The sequence below is a fragment of the Talpa occidentalis genome, unplaced genomic scaffold (genome assembly GCF_014898055.3).
Source record: "Talpa occidentalis isolate TD23 unplaced genomic scaffold, MPIMG_talOcc4v2.1 talOcc4.7, whole genome shotgun sequence".
Lineage (NCBI taxonomy): Eukaryota > Metazoa > Chordata > Mammalia > Eulipotyphla > Talpidae > Talpa > Talpa occidentalis.
The window spans coordinates 132,525,311-132,547,635 of NW_023605083.1; the positions used below are offsets into that span (position 1 = coordinate 132,525,311).

At 60.9% G+C, this 22,325-nt stretch overlaps 4 protein-coding genes across 5 annotated transcripts in view; 2 read left to right on the forward strand and 2 right to left on the reverse strand.

The window, feature by feature from the left end:
* Positions 1 to 902, forward strand: part of NUP85 (nucleoporin 85) — a 24,856-nt gene extending 23,954 nt beyond the window's left edge. Inside the window, exons 18-19 of one of the 2 annotated variants that reach the window (XM_054688646.1) lie at positions 266 to 379; positions 723 to 902. In XM_054688646.1, the coding sequence (XP_054544621.1) occupies positions 266 to 379; positions 723 to 824 (216 nt within the window). In that variant the 3' untranslated portion in view covers positions 825 to 902. The remainder of the gene's footprint in view (positions 1 to 265; positions 380 to 722) is intronic. The other variant, XM_037494374.2, reaches the window with a different exon arrangement.
* On the reverse strand, positions 51 to 11,856 carry GGA3 (golgi associated, gamma adaptin ear containing, ARF binding protein 3). The gene is given in 19 exon segments (XM_054688648.1): positions 51 to 2,901; positions 3,032 to 3,142; positions 3,267 to 3,436; positions 3,693 to 3,889; positions 4,023 to 4,333; positions 4,529 to 4,599; positions 4,902 to 5,003; positions 5,006 to 5,134; positions 5,298 to 5,414; positions 5,496 to 5,577; positions 5,991 to 6,128; positions 6,437 to 6,517; positions 6,660 to 6,763; positions 7,011 to 7,134; positions 7,650 to 7,748; positions 8,960 to 9,035; positions 9,141 to 9,225; positions 11,596 to 11,636; positions 11,842 to 11,856. Coding segments are annotated over 17 exon segments (2,061 nt in total). The 5' UTR covers positions 9,179 to 9,225; positions 11,596 to 11,636; positions 11,842 to 11,856; the 3' UTR covers positions 51 to 2,790.
* Positions 11,857 to 14,798: 2,942 nt separating this feature from the next.
* On the forward strand, positions 14,799 to 17,744 carry MRPS7 (mitochondrial ribosomal protein S7). The gene is made up of 5 exons (XM_037494371.2): positions 14,799 to 14,896; positions 15,414 to 15,605; positions 15,719 to 15,782; positions 16,117 to 16,284; positions 17,110 to 17,744. Exons 1-5 carry the CDS (start codon positions 14,814 to 14,816, stop codon positions 17,329 to 17,331), a joined length of 729 nt encoding a protein of 242 aa, XP_037350268.1. The 5' UTR covers positions 14,799 to 14,813; the 3' UTR covers positions 17,332 to 17,744.
* On the reverse strand, positions 17,615 to 21,806 carry MIF4GD (MIF4G domain containing). Its single transcript, XM_037494372.2, has 6 exons — positions 21,769 to 21,806; positions 20,825 to 20,956; positions 19,364 to 19,473; positions 19,024 to 19,179; positions 18,837 to 18,929; positions 17,615 to 18,381 (listed from the first exon to the last, which is right to left on the reverse strand). The coding sequence occupies exons 2-6, from the start codon at positions 20,904 to 20,906 to the stop codon at positions 18,154 to 18,156; spliced, it is 669 nt and encodes a 222-aa protein (XP_037350269.1). The 5' UTR covers positions 20,907 to 20,956; positions 21,769 to 21,806; the 3' UTR covers positions 17,615 to 18,153.
* Between the last annotated feature and the right edge of the window lie 519 nt (positions 21,807 to 22,325).

Genomic DNA, 22,325 nt, shown 5'->3' on the forward strand with positions numbered 1-22,325 from the left:
AGAGTTCTCTGTGTGCCCGTCCCCGACCCACCCACCCTGGAAATCCAGTATCCACAGAAGAAAAACCACTGGTAGAGAGGTAGTTCTCTGCAGACAACATTCAGCCCAGGACCCTGATGAGAAGGGCTGGGAATGAGAATCGGGCTCTCTGCCTGACCTTCCTGGGTTGCAGATGCAAAGGGCACTAGAGGAAGGCTATGGCTGTCCGCGTCCACGCCAGTGCAGGCCATAGCTGGGCGCAGCTAAGCCAGTCTCTCTCTCTCAGGTGATATTCTCAGCAGAGCAAACCTATGAGCTGATGCGGTGTCTGGAGGACTTGACCTCAGGAAGACCAGTGCGTGGAGAACCTGATGTCCAGCGACTCCAGGTTATTTCCTGGGTTGGTGATTCCATAGAGAGAAAGAAATTGTTCCCCTTCTGGGCTTCTCTCCAGAAACTGGCTCCTTATAAACTCATGCACCAGTTAGTTGTCTCTTCACCTGTCATTGTGACACACCGACTTCTTTTTGGAGAAAATGAGAGGATATTAGTGTCCTGTTCTCTCTTTATCTTTCCTCTTGACGAGTAACAGCGGTCCCTTGCATACCATCATCAGCTCGCAGCCTTCCTGGCAGCTAGTCCTGATGTTAAGTGGCCTCTACCTTTGGGTTAGCTAGAGCCTTCGGGAGCCTTAGAGACCAAGTGCAACCTGCCAAGCCTCACGCTTGCTCGTTTTCTTTTAGGACGACGACATAGAAACCACCAAAGTGGAAATGCTGAGGCTTGCTCTGGCACGCAATCTTGCTCGGGCAATTATAAAAGAAGGCTCACTGGAAGGTTCCTGAGGTGTTCTGAGGGCTGCTCCAACATGGTATCTTTGTATATAATTTTTTTAAAAAGAATAAATGTTTTCTTATGCAAATATAAGGCAATTAGAGATAGAAAAATTAAGAAAATGCTTCATGTTCTGTGACATGGAACTGACTTCGTTCCCTTGTTTCCTTAGAGAAGTCCACCGCCAGAAGTTATAGGCAGGAGGGTACTGACTACTTCAGTCCTCAGTGGTTTACCTGTGCTCCTGAAATCAGGCTTCATCTTAGAATCATCTGGAAACCTGCTTTCTGGCTATTTTCTCTGAAAAAGGAGGCCTAGGAGTCTCTGTATTTTGGAGTTCTAGCTGGCACCTTCCCCCATTGGGGTGAATGGTGCCTGTCAGAAGGATTCTAGGTAGGGGCAAAATGGTTTTATTGAACATGCAGCAAAACAAGGGCAGCACAGTTGGTATATCTAGTACAGCTGTTTGTCATGAAGCAGTGACCTCAGTAGTGTTTGAGTTGTACTCAAATAATTTTAATGTCTAAGTCCCATTATAAAGAACATTTCTACCTAGTATCCCACAGGCCTCCCAGGGCTGCAGCAGTCAGTCTGTGGAAAGCTTTTAGATTGATTCCTTAATGAGTGAAATCAACCCACTTTGACCTGTCCGTGTGAAGCAGTGAGACCTGCTAAAGATGGGGGGCCTGGGGCCGGGTGAAATGGTGGGGAACCCTGGCAGGATGGATGCACACTTCCCAGCAGAGGGTGAGGGTCTGTGCTTCTCCGCCTGTGAGGCGGAGCACATGATTGCTGCACTCCTCAGTCTCTGCGCATCTTCTTGCCTGGAGTCCCTGGCCCAGTTGCATCCAGGGAACAAGCAGCTGGCACAAGCTATGGGGCTGACACTGTTGAGGCAATAGGGTCTGGTGACTCCATCAAGCACAGCCCCCAATGTCACCACCCCCAGACCCAACATCTCGCGCACAGTGCCGCTCAGCGGTGGGGACAGCCGGGAGTTTCTGGGGAGTGGATAAGGACGTTAGCGTGGTGTGCCTGACAGAGGCCTCTTAGCCCCTCTGTAGGTGTGCCACACCACAGGCCGTGGGAGTAGTGGGGGTGGGGCCTGTACATACAGAGGTGGCAGGAGTTGCACTCCCCTTCAGACACTTGGAAGGGCAGGGCAGGACACAAGTTTATTTCATGCCAAGCAAGAGGTAGTGAGTAGGATGGCCTGTTCCCATGGCAGGAGGTACCTGCTTCTGGATGAATACCTGCTTTGGGAGAAGGGAAACACTGATTCTCTTCACTTTTTTCCCTATCCCCAGTTTAGCTGCCATGAGGCCAAGTTCTGTTTCTAATAGGCCAAGTCCCATGTCCTACTGCGATGTCCACAGGACACAGCCCACCGCTGCCAGGGACAAGCACACAACTTCTCATGCAGTGGCTGGTCCGGGACGACGCTGCCCATGAACGGCAAGGTTGGAGGTTCGGCAGCACACCACTCCTTCCTGCTGCCCGGGACCTACCGGTTCATGTGCCCACCTCACTGCAGGTAGGAGCCAGAGCCTGCCAGCTGGGGAAGCAGCGTCGTGACGGGGGCTGAGGCCTCCAAAGCAGTGCCCCATGGATTGTGAGAGGCCCCACGTCTCTCTTTAGCGCGCTCTCCCCTCTCGTGGCGGCAGGGGGTTCCAGCATAAGGGCAAAAAATGACTCCAGCCTTGGGTCCATGTTCCCGGGACTGTAGTGCTGGGGCCACTCCCCACCCTGATGGTACGTGGCCAGTTCAAGTCACACAGGTAGAGAAAACCAGGTCCTTTTAGGGGCCAAAGGAGGATTCTCACAGCAGCGGTTTGACTCTTAGCAGAAAAGCCCAGGGCCCCTTGTTCCACATCAAAGCTGTAAGCACTGCAGTCGGGACATGGAGAGTGACCCAGAACCCTCTGGCTGAGGACAGCCTGTCCTGGCTGCCAAGTGGAGATGACAGCATCCTCTAGGTCATAGGTTCCCCCACTGCTCCACAGGAGGGAACTGGTCCACCTCGCCCACCTCCGTGCTCAGCTGCTCCCCCAGAGTGAAGGTCAGTTTATACCGAAGCCTCGCCTTCTCCTGCGGCAGAGGGGGAGCACGTGAGACGGCCTCTTCTCCATGACCCTGGGGCCCTTCCGTGCCCACCACCCCATCCTCATGTGGGCTCGCGCTGGGACGTATCGGGCTGGGACCTCTGGTTCTAGCTCACCTTCAGGGGATTGGCCAACAGCATGACCTGGGTGATGGCTGCAGGTGGCTGGATGGGGCTAAATGGAGACAGTTCTGTCCCGGAGGGCGGCTGCAGCTTCACTTTCATGGACTACAGGGAGAGAGGAGCTTCTCTGAAGAGTGACCCAGAAGGCAACCAGTGTGGACACAGTGGGTACACAAGATACTGGCACAGCGGGTTAGGTGGTTTCTGCCTCTGGAGCAGATTGGGGTACCTTGGGCACTGCAGCCTGTAGCACGATGCTCCTGATGGGCAAGGGAGCCGTGTTCAGCATGGACACCACCACCACCAGCACATCAGGCCGTCCGGGTGGACACTCCTTGGCAAAGTGGAAGAGGATGCGGAAGCCGTTTTTATCATAGGCTGTCACAGGAAGGGCACTGCCTGTAAGAAGGTGGCATGTAGTGTGGAAGGCGAGAGCGCCACAGGTCCCCGACAGAGCCCTGGAGAGAGCAGGGCGGCCCTGTGGAGACGAGGCTCCTGAAGGCGTCTGGGAACAAACCTCCGTGGGTGCACAGTGGCAACAATAGCAAAGGCCAAGAGAGCATATCAGCGGGTCACACTGGCCCTGAGGCAGCCCAGCAAGGAAAGGCTGTGCCCGCCCGCCCCGCCCCGCCCCAGCCCAGCCTGCAACACCTACTAGGCTTGATTGATTCCAGGGGGACGTGGACGCTGGCCAGGGAGAGCTCAGGCCCCTTGACAGGGCTGCCGTGGGACTGGAAGGCGGGTGGCTGGAAGAGCGGGCTCTCGGGCCCCGGGGAGAAGGGGAGGCGAGGCCTCACGGGCGCGGCCCCAGGGAAGAAGCTGGAGGAGCTGGGTTTCCCCAAGCCTGACGTCCTGGAGGCGGGAGGGACGAAGCCAGTGTGCACGGTCACGCTGCCCCAGCGCACGGCTCAAACCACAGCCAGCCTCCCTCGAGAGCCGCTGCTGGGCCCGCCCAGCCCACCCTCCGGCGCCTCCCACTCATTACGCTTTGGCCTCTTCCAGGAGCTGGTCCAGGGCATCCAGCTGGTGCGGGCTGCTGTCGCCCAGAGGGGAGCCGTGGCATCCCGGGGCTGTGGGGTCAGCCTTGGGGGCCGGGGCCAGTCCCGTAGGGAACAAGTAGGCGCCAGCGCTGGGGGCAGGAAGGCCGGCGGGGAGTGCAGGTGCTGGGAAGGGGGGCGGCAGTGGAGCTTGGCTGTTGCCTGAGGGGGCCGCGGGCTGGAGGAGAGGCCTGTCCGAGGGGCTACGGGCAGCAGTCCCGGGCTTAGGGCTGAAGAAGTCCAGGTCCGACTGCTCGTTCTAGGGGAGAGGAAAGTGACACCAAAGGGTGCGGCTCTCTGCGCACCCGGCCACTCTCCAGGCTTAGGTGTGAGCCGAGGCCGGTCCCCCATCCCCGCCCCCGCGCCAAGCAGGTGCCCAGGGTTCTAGTCTGGGAGCGAGGACCCTCACAAGTGAAGCTTGTCTGGGCTTCAGCGATGGCACCTGGGCCCCTACCTGCATCAGGGGCCACTGGCTGTTGGCAGCCGCCTCTCTGGGAGGAGCGCTGGGGGCCGGGTCGGTGAGGCCTGAGGACGGAGAGGACGCCGAGATGAGGCTCTGGGCTTGGGCAGCCTCACCCCATCCGGCCCGGGAAGGCTCAGGACAAAAGTGCCGGTAACAGGCGGCAGGCCGGGGGGGCGCTCCCTGGGCAGCCGCCCCTGGAGTCCCTCTCCCGTGCAGGGCAGAAGGGGGACACCCTGCTCACTGTACCCGCCCTGGAGCTCCAGAGCCCTGGTAGCCAGAGGGCACCGAACTCGACTCCCCACAAGCCACGCCACCGTCTCTGGCGCGGCCCGGCCTGCCCGCGCGGCCTCTCCCCAGGACGCACCCAAGCACAGCAGCTCTTCATCCAGCAGGGAGAGGCCAGTGCTGGCAGGGCCCGGGGGCGCCTCGGTCTGGCTGGACGAGCGGCTGCGCGGAGGCGCGGAGGTCTGGGGGGCGGGGGCAGGATAGGGATGCCCGAGGGGGCGGGCGCGGGGGCCAGCCCCGGGGAGGAGTGGCTGGGCGTGTCCAGTTCCGCGAGGTCGATGAGCGCGCCCTGGCTGCCGGGGTGCTGGGGTCCTGGCGGGCACAGGGAGGGGGACGGGAACAATCAGGGGTGACCCGTGGCTGTGCCATGGAGCCTGGCCGGACAGAGGGTGCCCGCGCCAGGGACCCCATCTGCAGGGTGTGATGACACCTGGGCGGTCTGAGCCCGCGCCGGCGGGGGACGCGGACGTTTCACCTTCTGCCTCGGGCCCGGCTGAGGCGGGGACCTCTCCGTTGACGACCTGCCCGTCCACGATGGCCTTGTAAGAGCCGATGACCCGCGAGAGGTTGTCGCTGGCCTGCAGGATGTCGCCTGCAGAAGAGACCCCTCGCTCGTGGCGGCGGCGCGCGCCCAAATCCCCGGTCCCCGTCCACGCCTGTCCCCTCCCCTCACCCAGACTGCTGTCGTTGTCCTCGGTCTCGCTGGCCAGCTTGAACAGCGTCCGCCTCTTGCTCTCGCAGCGATCAAACAGCTCCTGCGAGCGGCCGGGCACGGAACGGCTGGTAACGCCCCGGGATCATCGGCCCCTCGCCCCACCCGGGAAGGCGCGGGCTCTCCCGAGAGCCGCACTCGGGGACCGCCAGGGCCGGGCCCAGAGCAAGGCGCGCCTGCCGCCGGCTCCCCCGCGCCGCCCAAGACCCTCGCAGGGGACGGTCCCTCCAGGCCGGCGCCGCAGAGCAGAGCGACCCTGGCGTGAGGTGCAGCACCGGGACACGGGGAGGGCCTCTGCCCACGCCCCGGGAGCAGGCAGGGGGCGGCAGCTCCCCCACCCTGGGTCGGCGGGGCCTGCGTCGGGTGGGGCGCCGGTGCTGACCGGCTCGCCCACAGTGGCCGCGCAGCAGGCCTCAGGCCACACCTCGGCCGAGCCAGCTCCCGCCCGGGACCTGCCTTCATGAGCTCTTTGTCGGCCTCTGAAGACTCCTCTCTGCTGTAATGCAGCAGCATCTCGTGGAGCAGCTTGACGTTGTTGTTCACCTCCTCCAAGGTGTGCAGGCGCTTGGTCACCTTCTGGATCCGCGCCTCGTCCTGCGGCCAGGAGGAGCGATGAGGAAGGCCTCATCCCACCGCCCCCCCATCCGAGGACGGCCCCTACCCTAGGCCACGAGGGCGGAGGGAAAGACAGACCTCAGAGCCAGTCTTGCCTTTGTTCAGAATAACAGGCCCCTCCCAGCCCCCCAGCTCAGCCCCGTCCCCTCCCACCCCCGCTGGCCTCTCCGGGCGGCTCTCGTGTGCCTCCAGGCTCGGCAGTGCTGGGGGGCAGCGGCCCGGCCTGAGACCGCTGCTCCGGTGCTGGCGCGTCCAGCCCGTGCCCCCCGGGCTCCTGGTCCGCTCACCTCCTTGACCATAGACTTGATGAGCTTGTTGGCCTCTTGCAGGTCATCTGGGTTTTTGCTTTTCAACAACTTGGCTAAAAGCTAGAAGACGAGGGTCTCTTAGGGGCAGGGTGGCACCCCACCTGGGGAGACCACGGCAACTGGAGCTTGGCGCAGCACCGAGCGAGACCCCACCTCGCCCGGCTGCTGCCACTTGTCCTCTGAGGCCCGGGATGTGCTTTACCTTGGACTTCTCCTCATCGTCAAAGACAGGGTTTTTGGGGCGCGGTGGTGGCGATGGGATCAGTGTCCGGTCCACGGGGATGGGCGGGTCGGCGTGCACTATGCCTGGAAGGGGACAAACGGGCAGGGTTGCTCGGCCGGGCCACCACGCGGGTCCTGACCACACGACAAGGGGCGCGCACCCTGATGACCCAGGCCTCGAGAGCGGGCAGGGCGGAGCAGGCTGCCCTGACCTTGTCTCAGCCCGGCCCTTCCTGTTCGGCGGGGGGCGGGGGGCGGCGAGCAGCAGGGGGATCGCAGGCTCCCCAACGCTTCCCTGGTCTTAGCCAGCTGCAGGAAGGGAGGTACGTACCCTGTCTCTTCAGCATGTGGTAGGCGTCCTTGATCTTCGACTCCTCCGGCAGGGCCAGCGTCCAGCTGTACAGCAGCTCGATAACCTTGGTCTTCACCTTCTCAGACACTCTGTCCCCCAGGTACTAAGAGGCAAGAAGCGGGAAACCCTAGCAGCCGCGGCCCGGAGGCAGGCAGGGAGGAGGCGCCCCGCAGCGCGGGAGCGGGGGACAGCGGGCAGCCACCAGCCTGCTCCGAGCGGGAGGGACCACCACCCGCCTCGCGGTAGCCACCCGGGCCTGGCCCGCAGGAGTGGAGAACGTCTTATGTGAGGCCCATCCTCTCTGCTCCCAGTGGGCGCCCGGAGCTTCATCGACCCTCCCGTGCAACAGTCCAAGCTGAAAGCCAGGGCGGCCAGCTCCTTGCAGCCAGGAGGCTGAGGAAAAGCACCCACTGTGTGCCGGGAGGAGGCGCATGGCCGCACGCCGGCTGGGAGCCGTCCCTGGGCCCGCACGGTCAACGGCTTCGTCAGGGGCCGAGCTCGCCACGGCAGCTCGCGGAGGGGCTCAGCCCCACGGAGATGCTGGTTTTGCAGGAGCCGCTGAGATGGGGGAAGGCAGGAGCCCGCTTCCCAGAGGGGAGCGAAGTGCCCCCGACTGACCTTTGGCGAGACGACTTTGATCAACTCGTTCAAGAAGCGGAACTTCCCCACTTCGTTGTGAAACCGCCGCCCGCAGTTCTTCATGCAGGCCTCCAGCACCTGTGGCCACACAAAGGGGAGGCTCACGGGGGGCGTCTGGTCACGTCTGCGTGCAGCCGGGTCCCTGCACACGGGCGCAAGGAAGGGGTCGGACCTGGGGAAGTTCCCGATACCCCAGGCCCCCCAAGCTGCACCCCGCTTCTGGGGACGCGGCAGGAACGAAGAAACACACCCAGCGAGGCAGGCGAGCCGTTCGTCCCGGGGGCGTCTGCCCTCGTGTGTCGCAGAGGAGGAAACGGAGGCCCAGAGACAGCTTAGGCTCCGGGTCCAGGGCTTTTCCCCCAAGCTGACCAGCGGTTGGGGAGGCGAGGCGGGGAGTTTAAGTTGTTTTCATGAGTGAACGCGGTGCTTCCCCGGCCCCTGCTCCCATTCGCGCCCTTCACGGCGCATCCCGCGGCCCGAAGCTTTCCTGCTGCCCCGGCGCCGCCCGCTCAGCCGCCGGCCCGGGCTCCCGCCGTAAAGCGGCTGCTCGTTTCGCTGCTTCTTCCCCCGGGGCTGTCGTCGTGACGCCCATCGCGCGTACATTCCTATGTGCCTCCCAGCGCGTGCGGCATCCTGGCCGGCACCCCCAGATGCCAGTAGCCACCCCCATGTGACACCAGGAGTCTGCAGGCAGCACCAAGTGCCCGCTGGGGCAGAACCGGTCTTAGGGCATCCCTGAACGGGGAACACAACAGGTGGGCACCAGGGCCCCCGAGCGCTCTGCCCCAACCATTTGCCCTCTTTCGTCTTTCCGGGGCCTGCATGAAGTCAGGAGAGCGCCTGAGACGCCTCTGAACTTGGAGGCAGCCTGGTTAGGGGTGCATCGGGGCACCCAAGCACCACAGAGCTGCAAGTCCCTCAGTCTGAACAGTTACTAAGACTGGCCCGACAGCGGCACGTTCGTGAGCCACCAGCATGGTTTCCACAGGAGAATCACGCTCGCCACACTGGTCCATTTGGCCCCTGTGACTGGCAGCACGGCTCTGTCAGCGCCTTTTTAAGGTTCCTGTGCGCTCCCCGTGCAGCCGACTTCTCCCACGAGACCTCAGACCAGGCTGGCAGGGATTGCTGAAGCCTCAGTGGCGGGCACAGGGCAAACACGTTTGTGGAAGAGCAGCTGGACATGTTCCGGGGACATGGAGCTCGTCTCAAGGCCTTTCTAGAGGCCGAGAAGCCCGGGTGTGTAAGGGAAGGCTTGGCGCACGGATCTCTGTCCATGGAGAACCTACCGTCAGGGCCTGGACCGCCTCCCATTCCTGAGGAGACTGGATCTTATGGGCCAGCAGGCGGACAGCGATCTGTGGCCTAGGAGACAAGCAGACCGCTTCTAGGACGCTGAGGGGGCTGGAGGACCGGCCCCGACTTTTCTGATGGGCCCGCCTCATGTGCCCCGAAGGCTCTGCGACTCACCCTTCGAGCTCTTTGTTGATCTGATCACAAAAGCCCATGATGTACTCCCAGTCCTCCTGGCGGTTGCAAGGGTTGGTGGCTTTGTCTTGGGTCAAAGAAAGAAGAGGGTGATTGCTATGAAGAACGAGGACACAGTTTCCCCCCAATTGGAAGTTTTCTTCTGAATTTTTTCTGGAACAGAGAAGCCTGAATCGTTCAGTCCAGTAGCAAGTCAACTGCAAATACCAGTTTTGTCGTGCAATTCAAAGCCACACATGCAAGAGAAATCCTGTTTCATGAAGCTTAGACCAGAATTGACAGTGTGAATTAGAAACAAATGATTAAAATAGTCACAAACTAGATCCCTTAATGTAACAAATACGGATAAAGCCAATGATGTGAAAAGGAGTATTTCCTGGAGAAAACAAAGTCAGAAGGAGCTAGATGAAAACTACATACTTAGGGGCTTTCCTGGTGGTGCAAGGGGTTGAGCACCGCACCATGAAGCAATCTGCAGCCTCTGCAGCACGAGTTCGATCCCCGGGCTGGCAGGGAGCAACCCACATGGCGCAGCAGACTTCTGTCTCCCCGCTGCTCCCCTCAGCAGTGTATTTCAGTCAATCTGCCTGTTTTGTTCCCCGCTCTGTCTCTGGTGAGTCTTCTCACCCTCCTCACCTCTGGCCTGTACCCCAGCTCTTGTGTGCATAAATAATTTTTTTTAGATTTATTCATTTATTTATACAAGCACTGGGTACAGTCAGAAGTGTGGGAGGGTGAGAGGATTCACCAGAGCCAGAGTGGGGAGCAGAACAGGCAGACTGACGAAATACACTGCTGAGGGGAGCAACGGGCGGCAGGAGAGGTCTGCGCGCCACGTGGGACCCTCGCCCGACAGCCGGGGATCGAACCAGCGCTGCAGAGGCTGCGGGCAGCTTTGCAACCCAGCGCTCAACCGCTGCGCCACCGGGGAGGCTCTGCATAAATAAATTAAAAAAAAAAATACACACTTAGGAAACATAAATATTTTCTATGTGATCTTCAATAAAAAGGCCTAACCTTCTTTATGCCTTAAACATTTTAAAACGTGTACATACTGCTTTTCACTTGAAGCAGACGGTTCGGGATGCCCTACCAAGCACCCATCATTGCACTGTCTGTTCCTGAGATCACAGAAACAGACTGACCAACTGCCAGCATATTCAGCAACCTCAAGTTTCAAAGGTCTTCGCTGAGCAAAGAAAACAAGAAGCGGGCCTGGTGGCGCAGGGGTTGTCTCAGCGCCAGGGAGCAGCAGACCTCTCCCGTCTCGCCCGCTGCTCCCCTCAGCAGTGTGTTCCAGTCAGTCTGCCTGTTCTGTTCCTCGCAATGTCTCTGGTGAATTCTCTCACCTCCACACCTCTGACCTGCACTTGTTGCATAAATAAATAAATCTTAAAAACAAAACAAAACCAAACCACCTGCTCAATGACCAAATATTAACAGAATCTCACAGCACCCCCGGCCCTCAAAACAGGGCTCTAAGCCACAAGAGGTCAGCAGACACCACCGGAGGCGGAGGCAGACCTGCCACACCAAGCAGCCCAGGCAGACAGCCCAGGGCACGGCAGGCAGCCGGGTGCTTTCTGCTCTGGCTGCAGGAAGATTCAGGTTTAGGCTCGCGGATGAGACACACATCAGCTCTTGAAAAGAGAATTAGAAAATCCTCCAAAATGCCAAGCTGGGGGCCGCCCTGGTGGTGCAGGGGTTAAAGTCAGCGCTATCAAGCTGTCGCCAGCCACTGCGGCACAAGTTCCATCCCCAGCCGGCCAGGGAGCTACCCACTCGGCGCAGCAGACCTCTCCTGTCTCCACGCTGATCCCCTCGACAGTGTGTTTCATGTGAGCCACCTGCTCTGCTCCCCACTCTGTCTCTGGTGGATCCTCTCACCCGCCACACACCTCTGGCCTGCACCCCAGATCTTGTATGCATAAATAAACAAATCTTTAAAAAAAATGCCAAGGCAGCCGGGAGACTGACTCTACGGAGAGTGGCGATACAAACCGCCGTGACCTAGCTGTCACCTTCCCCAGGAACCAGAGTCTGTCCCGCCAGCGGTCCGAAATCTCCCCAGGCCAGGTGGCTGCCCACCAATCCCTATCATTTGAGATGCTGGAAGCGCTCACGTGACCCGAGGCTGCGGGTGCAGAAGTCAGGTGATGGGGCGCCCCACCCCACCCCACCCCCGCGGGCTGAGAACAGCCACACCCCTCACGGGCTGAGAAGTGAGCCTGCGCGCTTCCACCGTGCGCACCGGAAAAGCACCTTCCAGATAGAACGAAGTGCAGACGCGCCCTCCACCCCCTCGCACAGGGCCACGGGCACCACCAGCACCCATTTCCCAGGGGAGCGGGAAGGCCGACAGCAGCTCAGCTTCCGGGGGGACGCCCACCCGCTTCTCGCTTCTTTTCACCTTCTCTGGAATCCCACTTCCTCTCACCTCGACAGACCTTCCCAGGGGGAAGCTGCAGGGAGCTCTGCCTACACAAGGCACAGAAAGGCCTGGTTTCAGCCGCCGCAGGCCGCTCTTCTGAGTGTCTTTCCGGCTCGGAGAGCAGACTGGTCACCCCCGGGAACCGGAAGAAACCTCTGGGGATCGTTCTGGGTGTCTCCACCTCTCCCCCTGCCACTGCCTCCCCAGCAGAGGCTCACAGCTGCCTTCAAACCTCTCCACGCTCCGCTCTACCTGCGCAGACGTGATGCCAGGGCCTCCCACACAGATCCTTCCTTCTAGAACCACCCTCTGCTCTGCGCAGAGGAGTCTATTTTCGGCCGTCTCTGGTGTCAGTCTTACTCTCTCCCGTGTGTGCGCCCCTAGATTTCCTGCTGTCGTCGGCTTCATCCCATCGCTGGCCTTGACTACTGGGGCATGTCTCCACACGAGAAATAACCGGACCAAAAAAAGAGACAGCATGGAATTACAAGTGCTAATTTGGTACAGAGATGAGTCTGAACACAAAGTCATCGCTTCTCCTTCGTGACTTCCCTATTTCTGTACACGCCGCCACCATTCAAAAGCTCTTTTTGGCGTCCACCCCCAGGCACCCGGGCTTGAAGCCCCACCGCGGACTCCTCCTTCCTCTCTGCGTCAGCCCAGTAGGCTCCCCCTGCGTCTCCTTTCCCTGCCCCTGCCCCACTCCAGGTCCTGCCTTCTCCCCTGCTCCCACACATCCTGTCCAGAGCACCTACGTCAATCCTGGAACAGATGTGGCTGCGTCACAGGAAAGGGGACTTGACAGCTTCAGAAATTTAAGCTGGGCTAGAACGCAAGCCTTTCCAGAATTTGGTCCTAACTTCTCAGTTCTGTCTTCCACCATGATCCCGCAAGAACTGGGACTGTGCCCCAAACACGAGGTTTCCTCCATCCTCGTCTGGTGTTTTCGTGGCACGTTCTGCACCCCGCCCCCTTCTTCAAAGTCTAGCTCAAATGCGGTCTCCTCAGAATCACCTTTCATCTCCCTGGCCCCTCACATTTCCTCAAGAAAGTGCGTTTTAGCACTGAGGGCTACTGTCTGAAATCTAACTTTTTATTTAAGAATTCTTGATCCATTCCAGCATCGGCTCATCAAACTGGAGGGAAGGGCTACCTGAACTTAACTTTCTTCACACCTCACAGCAGGTATTTCTGACTGAGGTAAGCGCAGAGGTCATTAAGAGGCAGTTTGCTAGGAAGGAGAATCGGGGCTGGGTTCTACAGTACCGGAGCAAAGGAGAACAGGGCTTCCCGGCAAGCAGCGCAACATGGTTAGTGGGACAAGAACTGACTGTCCAAACCGGGAAGCACCCCAGGAAGCCAGAGGCAGCAGGATGGACGAGGGTGGGTGATGAGCCCTGAGACAGTGACCAAGCAGAGGCTTCCGCGGTGCCCGACACCATGGAGTGGCATTCGCACCATTAAGTTGTAAGAAGTGTGCAGGTGGAGGGTAAGAATGGAAGGCGCCCCAATGTGACTACGAAGGTGAAGGGCCAAAGGTCAGTCTCAGCCTCAGCACAGCCACTCTCCCTCAAAAACAGGCCTCTCCCTCTCCTATTGCAAAACAGAAGGCTAAACCTAGCCTATCCTATTTAACTCAGATTATTCACTTAAACTAATCCAATGTCCCCATTAAAATCTGTGAAAAGAACCAATTCCAATGTGGCTCTATCTGGGGGAGTGGCTGAGGACAAGCAGTTTGATTAGCGCCGGGTGTCTTCTTTCTGTGCGACTGTGACGTCAGCACCTGCTCACTAGGAAGCCTGACAAATGAACCCTGTGACTGTCTTGGGAACACTGAGCTCCTCGGAGAACAAATCCATATATGAGGATGGCTGTGACCCGCCCGCAAGGCAGGCTGTGCAGCTGTAACCTGGGTCCCACCCCCTGAAAGGGGTCTCCTCATGGGGGGAAAGAGCCATCACCTGCACGGGCTGGGCAGCTCCTGTAAACAAGGCATCTCTGCCTCAGACAGTACCTAGGCATCCCTGTCTCATCGCTCCGTCCAATTCTGCCTCAGAGGGGCCTCCAGGGGCCTCCTCCAGCCTGCAGGAGGGTTCACTTATTCCCCCTTCACAGGAAAGACGTGCTGACGAGGCTGGCACATTTGCTAAGAGCAACATGAATTAGCAATTACAGCAACAGGCCGCTATCACGACAGCATCAGAGCGCGCTCTTCAGCTGCAGGGTGGGTACCAAGGAGTAACTCGCTGAGATGTTCAAGTGGGTGAGAGCGAGTGTCCGTGCGCGCGGGGGGGGGGGTACCCCAGCCCAGACTTCAGCATGCGTCGGTCCCGCAGGAAAAGGGTAGAGCGCTCTGTTCATCATCATCGCGCTTATTTCCGCTTCACACACATCGGGGTTATTTCCACTTCACACCCTCTGCCCGCACCAAGCGGTCACCTCTCCTCGAATTCGAGGCCGCAATTCTGAAGCGGCGAGCGTGCGCTCAGCGGCACCCCGCGCGCAGGGTCGCAGCCCCAGCCCGGGCTTTGCCCTTCGGCGGGGATGGAGGCGCAGGGGTGCGGGAGTCGCCGGCGCGCGCCCCACCAGTCTCCCCAGCGCGCCGCCGCAGGTCAGCGGGAGCGACCCGGCCGTCCCTGCCCAGCGCCCGCGGGGCCCGGGACGACGGGGACGCGCCGCAGCGCGGGGAGCAGGGGCCGGGCGCCCCGCTGGGGAAGGGGCGTGCGCGCGGAGCGCGGGCGGCGGGAGCGAGCCCGGGCGCGGGCGGCCGGGCGGCGCAGCCGCGGGCCGGGGGGCGGGTGCAGGGGTGCGGACAGGGGCCCCTCGACAGCTCGAGGGCAGGCAGAAGCGGCCGCGGCTACTCACTCAGCCAGGACTCCAGGCTCTCCCCTTCCGCCTCCGCCATATTGCAGCCGCCCGGGCCAGCCCCGCGGCCTCAAGCCTCGCGAGAGCCCGCGAGAGCCGGGCCGGGGCGGGGCCTGCATGGGGGCCTGAGAGGCGCAAGCACCACCCCCGAGGCTCGCGCCCGGCGGCGACGGATCGCGGGAGCGCTGCCGGCTCCGTCAGGCTCTTCCCTTTGGGCCACGGAATGAGGGACTTTTAGCGGCCAGACGAATGGGGTGACGCGCAGGGGTAGGACGCGCGGTGCCTCGCCCTGGGCCCCCGTCTCTCGCTCAGGCACGCCCAGGGCAGCCCTGGCGGGGTCCTCGAGCCCCGCCAAGATGGCTGCCCCCGCGGTGAGGGCTGCGCGAGGCTGGTCCGGCCTGGCGCTGGGCGTGCGGAGCGCTGTCCTGCGGCTTCCGGGGTGAGAGGGCGGCGGGCAGCTATGGGGGCGGCTGGGTCGTCATGAAGAGACCCGAGGGGAAAGAAATGGGCCGCAGGAAGGTCGCGCGGAGACCCCGCTGCGCAAGGGGCGGGTGTCTGGGTTCAAGCCTTGTGACTAGCTGCTTGACTTTGGCCAGTCTGAAGGCCGGGGGCCGCCCCTGGCCCGAGGCATTGCACTGAGCTGGGGCTCTAAGTCGGAGCTGAAAGTGCGGGCTTGCTGGAGAGCCCCGGGCTAAGATTTTCTGTGTGTCGGGAGGGAGACAGGCACCGGCGGGGTCAGTCGTTACCGTTGGCCCTGGGCAGAAGACTTCCTGGCCTGTTTAGGGGCGGGCCCTCAACCTCTTGGCCAAGAGCCAGAATTACAGCGGTTCAGGTGTGACAGGTGGTCTCCATGCAGCGCTCACCGGGGGCGGGCTGGCAAATACGCCCATTGTTAAGTCAAGCCTTTTCACTTGTGGAGTCAGCTCTTGCCAGCCTCCTCCTCTTCCCCCTCCCAGGCTAACCCAAGTGAGGTGGAGCCGCTATGGTCCCGAATACAGGGACCCCCAGATTGACAAGGAATATTACCGCAAGCCCTTGGCTGAGCTGAAGGAGGAGGAGAAGTATGAGCGCGAGCTCAAAAAGACTCAGCTCATCAAAGCTGCCCCAGCGACCAAAGCAAGTTCTGTGTTTGAAGATCCAGTGATCAGGTTAGATGGAAACAAACACTTGTTCCCTGAAAGGGGGCTACACCAGGGACGGTCTGCAGTACAGATCCCCCGGTAAGTCTAGTAAGGCCAGACGTGTTGCTTTTCTCTTTAAGTAAATTCACCAACATGATGATGAAAGGAGGAAACAAAGTGCTGGCCCGCTCCCTCATGACACAGGTGAGTAGTGCCTCTTGTCTGTCATCTTTTCCATATAGCTTGTACTCTCTTCCAGTTTAACAAAAAGAAGAGCCAATTCATACACCTGTCATTAATTTCCCAGTGTGTGTGTGGGTCTCTCATGAAGTCCTGCAGGAGTGAGCAGCTGCCTCTATTCCCAGTCTCAGCCCCTCCATCAAAGAGAGAAGCACTGGAGAACTTGGCCTTAGACTTGCTGAGGGAGGAGCTACTCTGCCATAAACTAACAGGACGAGGGGAATAAAGGGCTGGGCACTAGCTCAGCTGGGTAAACCCTCTAGGGAGCCTGGGGCAGCTTCTTCACATCCCTTTGCAGACTCTGGAAGCTGTGAAGCGGAAGCAGTTTGAGAAGTACCATGCTGCCTCTGCGGATGTACGGGCAACCATCGAACGCAACCCTTACACCATCTTCCACCAAGCTCTGAAAAACTGTGAGCCAGTGATTGGGCTGGTACCTATCCTCAAGGGTGGCCATTTCTATCAGGTGAGTGGTCAGGGCTGAAAGCAGGGCTGCCCGCATGTGAAAGGCGGAGGGGGTGTGCTTGGGGTGGAAGGGCTCAGAGGTGGGCCAAGACTGACCGCTCTCTAGGGACTGGGCACTGTCAGGATCTGCTCATCTGAGTCCCCTAGTATAAAAGTCATAGGCAGAAGGCGAAGCAAGTACCCTAATGACCTTTCTTGAGGCCCAGCACACCCCTGTTCTGTGCAGCATCCGTATCCTACATTGTTAGCTTGTCCAGGTGAGCGCCAGTGTTACACGGTGCCTAGCCCATGACTAATGATTCTTCACCTTTCAATGAACTGTGTGCCTCTGTCACAGCATTTAGTTACATTTCATTATCATGAGTGGATGTTTTGTCTTTCTCAGTTAAATCTTCTAAGGGTACAGACTTTCTCTCTCATGCCCGTGTCCCTGGCATGTTTCCTGGCACATAGCAGAGGCTTGGAAAATGGTTCTTAGAGAGGGTCTTTCTTGCTTTGAGGCATTCAGGTTGGCCTTAGGCGATCTGTTGGCCAAGTCACTCCAGCTAATGGGTCTTTTCCCAGTCAGTGCTTATTTCAACTTGGCTGAGCCCCCATTCAGATGTGAAAGTGGCCACTGCTTAAGGAGTGTTTGCTCAGGCAATGTCTGTGCATCACTGAGATCACCCGGGGGGGTGAGGCAAGCTCAGAGAGAAGATAGGCCCCCCCACTTCTCAGGTGGCTTGTCAGGCCAGCCCTTGGGAACCTGTGGGTGTTCCTCAGAGCTCAGGGAGGAAGGAGGCTAGTGCCCTGGTGGGCTAACTTGGCCGTGTCCTGTCTCGCCCAGGTCCCCGTGCCTCTGGCTGACCGGCGCCGCCGCTTCCTGGCCATGAAGTGGATGATCACTGAGTGTAGGGAGAAGAAGCACCGGCGGATGTTGATGCCAGAGAAGCTGTCCCAGGAGCTAATAGAGGCTTTTCACAACCGGGGTCCTGTGGTCAAGAGGAAGCACGACATGCACAAGATGGCTGAGGCCAACCGGGCCCTGGCCCACTACCGCTGGTGGTAGGGGAGGGTGGCGCTCTGGGAGGGTCCAGGGCCCCAGAGGACACCATGGGCGCTCTGCCCCGATGCACAGTACCTGGGGGCCAAGGGTGACGTTCCGTTGTCCGGAGGACTGCCTGCCCTGGAGCAACATTTGCTCGTTAGTTCTTTCTTTGGGGACTGAAATCGCTTTCGCGCCCCATCTCCCTGCACAAAGGGAACCTAGCAACTGGGGTTTCCCCCAAGAACCTTGGGGCCCACTCAGTCTTCTCTTCCCTTGGCTTGGGATAGACCTTGGGGTGACAGGCAAGGAAGTTGTTTTAGTAACAAATGGTTTATTAGAAAATCTCACCCCGAGCGGGTGTGGCACTGACGTGGCTGCCATTCATTAAAACTGACGAGATCACAGGCTTGCTTCCAAGGTGGTTCTTGTACAAAATGTATAAAAGATTTTGGTGGGACTTGTACTCTGCCTCTGCCCCCTGACACCCCAAACAGCCCGCCAGTGGCTTTATGTGCCCGTTTTACAGTTGGGGAAACTGAGGCACCAAGGTAGCAGTTGCAGGTGGGTGTGAGGTGTGGACCTTCTCTTTCTGGCCCAGGTGAAGGCGTGGGCCTGCGGGGGGAGGAACAGCTGAGCCGGAAGAGCAGGTCGGCCTGGTGTTGAGGCCCATGGCTGAGGGAAGGTGCTCCGCGCAGGCCCAGGACATAAGTGGGAAAACCTCAGTATAAGCTGCTGAAGTCTGGAAGGAAGAAGTCTTGGGGAGTGTCGGGGGCAAACCCCCTGCCAGGGTGGAGGGGGACAGAAGACAGGCTAGTGCTGTGGGTGAGGAGGCCCCGCCGGAGCCTAGTCAGACACCTCGCTGTAGTAATACTTGTGGGCGGCGGGGGTGGTCTTCCAGCCGGCTGCCCGGAACTCGATGATCTCCAGCAGCAGCAGCTGGGCCAGGGAACTGAGGCCCGAGGGGAGCAGGAAGCCGTCCCGGATCAGGACAAAGAGCTCATCCATGCGCTGCCCGTTCATCTTCTCCAGCTGTTCCCCAACCCGGTGCAGCTGCAGCACCAGGCAGTCCACCTGCGGGAGCAGCGGGGTGACGGGACAGGGCCGGCCGGCACGCAGCAGCCATTTACTCAGCAGGCTCGCCCGTCGGCACCTACCTGGCCCAGCTTTCCCGCCTCACTCTCGCCAGTGAGGATGGGCCACGTCTTACATAAAAGGAAACATCTTAGGGACTGGGGCCTTGTCTCCAAACGTGCTCCCTGACTCCACTTGCCCTCTCCATGCTGCCTGCACCTGGCTTGGTTTCTGGGTCATCGGTCCCCACAGCTGACCAAGGTGCTCGCCATTCCTCGCAGAGCCTGGCTTTCCCACAGGGAAAAACCTAGGAGCCAGCGGGCTGTGGCCCCTCTGTTCTGGGTCAGTCCAAGCCTGGCAGCCTGTCCTGTAACTGACAGGCCTTCTGTGCCCTGGACAGTGCACTGGGCCCGAGGCGGCCCACCTCCCCAGCCCTCCGAGCCAGCATCACCCACCTCCTCCTCCTTGCTCAGGCTGTCGGGCTGGGCCAGCCGGAAGAGGCAGTCATAGACGGGGTTCACCAGGGCCATCATGGGCATGTTGTTCACCTGCGGAAGGAGAGCGACGGCCGCGGTGTGGGCTTAGTGGTCGTGGGAGGTGGGCCGTCCCTGCCAAGCTGAGTGGCTGCAGAATGGGCCTCACCCTCAGGTAATCGAAGATGTTGCAGATGAAGGTGACGTAGCAGACCCAGCCCTGCAGGGAGCGGGCTCGGAGCTGCTCCCGAGCCTGATACTCCTGCTGCAACCGGTTGAGGAGTCCACGGCGGAAGCCGCTTTGGCCTGTTTGCTTGCTCTCCGCCTGTGAGCCGGGGTGAAGACAGAAGAGGGCAGGGCGAGCCAACGCACCCCTGAAGCTCAAGCAGATGAGGACCTGCTTGTCCCCCTCCGCCCGAGGGGAAGCCCTGTGTCGGTCCCACCGGCCACACCTGCCCTGCCTTGAAGCACCTTCCTCCATGCCTCACCCGTCCCCTTCCCTCCCCTACCTGGATAATGGCATAGCACATGCGTCCTGCTTCCTTGCTGAACACACAGTCCTGTAGCGAATGGTCCACGATCACGTTGGCCACTTTCTCCAGGTCCACGGCCCCAGGATCTGGGGTCGAGAGGGGTGGGGAGTCTGAGCCGTTTAGTTACCGCATTTGCCTCCACCTGCTTCTAAGGACTAAAGGTGTTGCCCAAAGAACTTTTCCATGATACACTTACACTTAAAGGGGCCAGAAAAGGGGCCTCCCTGGTGGCGCAAGGAGTTAAGCACCGCACTATGAAGCAATCCACAGCCTCTGCAGCACAAGTTTGATCCCTGGGCGGGCAGGGAGCAACCCACATGGCACGCCAGACCTCTCCTGTCCCACCCGCTGCTCCCCTTGGCAGTGTATTTCAGTCAGTCTGCCTGTTCTGTTCCCTGCTCTGTCTCTGGTGAATCCTCTCACTCACACACACACACACACACCCCGGTACCTCTAGCCTGTACCCCAGTTCTTGTGTGCATAAATAAATCTTTAAAAAAAAAAGGGGGGGAGGGCCTTCCCGGTGGCGCAGCGGTTGAGTGCTGGGTTGTGAAGCTGCCAGCAGCTTCTGCAGCGCCGGTTCAATCCCCGGCTGCTCCCCGGCCACCGGAGGGTCCCACATGGTGTGCAGACCTCTCCTGCCGCCCGCTGCTCCCCTCAGCAGTGTACTTCGGTCCCTCTGCCTGCTCTGCTCCCCGCTCTGGCTCTGGTGAATTCTCTCACCCTCCCGCGCTTCTGACTGTACCCAGGGCTTGTATAAATAAATAAATAAATCTTTAAAAAAAAAAGGGGGGGGACCAGAAAAAAGAAGGGACAGTCACCACGCTCAGGAGCAGCTCAGCTGTGAGCCTCCTGGTGGCCCGGGGGAGGGTTGTGTGGCGCAGACAAATCAAAGAATCCACTAACTGGGAGAACACATCTCCTGGCACCAGGTGGAGGAAGGAGCACTGAAGTACAATGTCTGGTGTTGTAACACACACGAACCCCTGACAAGAGCCGGCCAGGCAGGGCCTCTCCTGCAGGCGTAGCTTGGCACCTGATGGGCACTGCTAATGTTACGGAGTCAAGACTTCTTGCCCACAGTGCTGCGGGAAGGCACTGGTCCAGGAAAAGTTCTGTCTTCCCTGCCAGGTACACTCAAGAGAACTGGTGCGGCATCAAAGGGGCATCAGGGGTCAGCGCAAGACTTAAGGGTGGAACTGTGTGTTCTGCCCCAATCCCCCGTTCCCGGAGCACTTGAACTATAAGAAAGCTTTCCAGTCTGAGAGGTGACTCTGTGATTCACACTCTAAATACCGGCTTAAAGGAGCCGGTCTTCCAGCTGGAAAGTTGTGCTGACTCCTAGTCTCAAGTGAAGGGAGAGGGCTGGGGCTCAGCTCCCCCCTTCCCCTTCCCTGCAGCTCCTGCTTGGGGCTCAGGAGGGCTCCCCATGCTCACCTTTGAGTGCTGTCTTCAGCAGCTGCTGGGTCTCCACATCAAAAGACTGGATCTTATACTCCTCTCGCCCCGGCTCCCCCATGACCACTCAGCCACAGCTGCTCTTTACTGGGGCGGGACTAGTGACAGCACCTATGGGGAGGAGTGGCTAGTGTGGGGGCGCGCTCCGGTCCGCAGGGGGGCGGGTGGGGCGGGGACTCCTGAGCCACTCCATGGAATTGAGGGGTTGGCTGAGAGCGCACTAAGCTGGCTTCCCCTGGGAGGACACCAGTCAGGCACCTGCTTGCTGCCGTTTAGGAGTCCCAGGGGTTACACACAGGGGAGCGAGGGGTGACCAAGCCCGCTCTCCAGCCCCAGCAAGAAGGGGGTTCACTCAGGCCAGGTGGGCTGGGGGAGGGGAGGTGCGCTGAGCTGAGGGTGGGGACCCTTGAGTATTCGACACTGGCCCCGTCTGTCAACTCGCCTGGGCGCCGCGGCCCCAGCACTGCTCCGCGAGTGGGAGGGCGGTGCTCTGACCCCGCGGGGTTCCGAGCCCGCCTTAGCCAGAGTCCTGGGTCCACAGCACCACCCGCCCCTCCGGCCTCGGGCTGGGGGCGGAACAGGAGTCACCCGAGGTCCCGACCGGCAGGAGCCCCACGGCCCGGCCCGGCCCGGCCCGCCTCTCCCCCGACGGCGGGTTGAAGCGGCCACGACGGCAACAGCCGGCCCGCCCCACTCGGGACTCCCAGTTCCCGAACTCTGTTCTGACGCTTCCTTTTGAGGGAGGAAGCGGGGGGATGCGCCCCGAGAGGCGGTCCTCGACGGGGTCCCCTCTCGGAGACGGCGCCCCCCTCCGGGCAGGGGCGGCGACCTTGGGGATCCCCAGACCTGGGCGGCCTCCCGGCGCCCGACCGCCCCTCCCGCCGTCCCGCGGCTGGAGCGGCGCCGCGGTCTCCGGCACCCACCTGCCGGCCCCCCGCACCCGCGCGCCCGGAGGCCGCCGGCCGGGCATGGCGCGCGCGCCCGCGTCCGCGGAGGGGCTGGCGGCCGGCCGCGCCTCGCGCCGCTGAGGTCATTTCCTAGCGCGGCGCCGGGCGGGGGCGGCGGGCCAGGGGCGGGGCCTCGGCCGATGGGGCGGGGCCTGGGGCGGGGCGTGTCGGGGGCGGGGCCAGAGGGCCGGAGCCGCCTCTCCAGCGCCACCCTCTGGATCCTCGACGGCGCTGCCCTCCTGCCCGCCGGCCCCGACGTGCGGCCTCGCTGGACGCGGGACGCCGGGGACGCCGCCCTCGCCGCTCCTGCCCCTTCCTGCCTGGCACGCCCCGGGCCTGGCCGCGACCACGAAGGCGAAGGCTCGTCGGCGCGGGCCGGACCTGCTCCTCGGCCCGCGTGAAGCCCCATGCCGGGGGCTGGCCGCGCGGAGGCCGAGGCCCACCCGGGCGGGGGCCGGAGTCTGGCTGTTGGCGGGCCCGTCCCCCCCATCAGGCCCCGCTGACCCCCTCTCCTACCTCAAGTACAAGCGGCA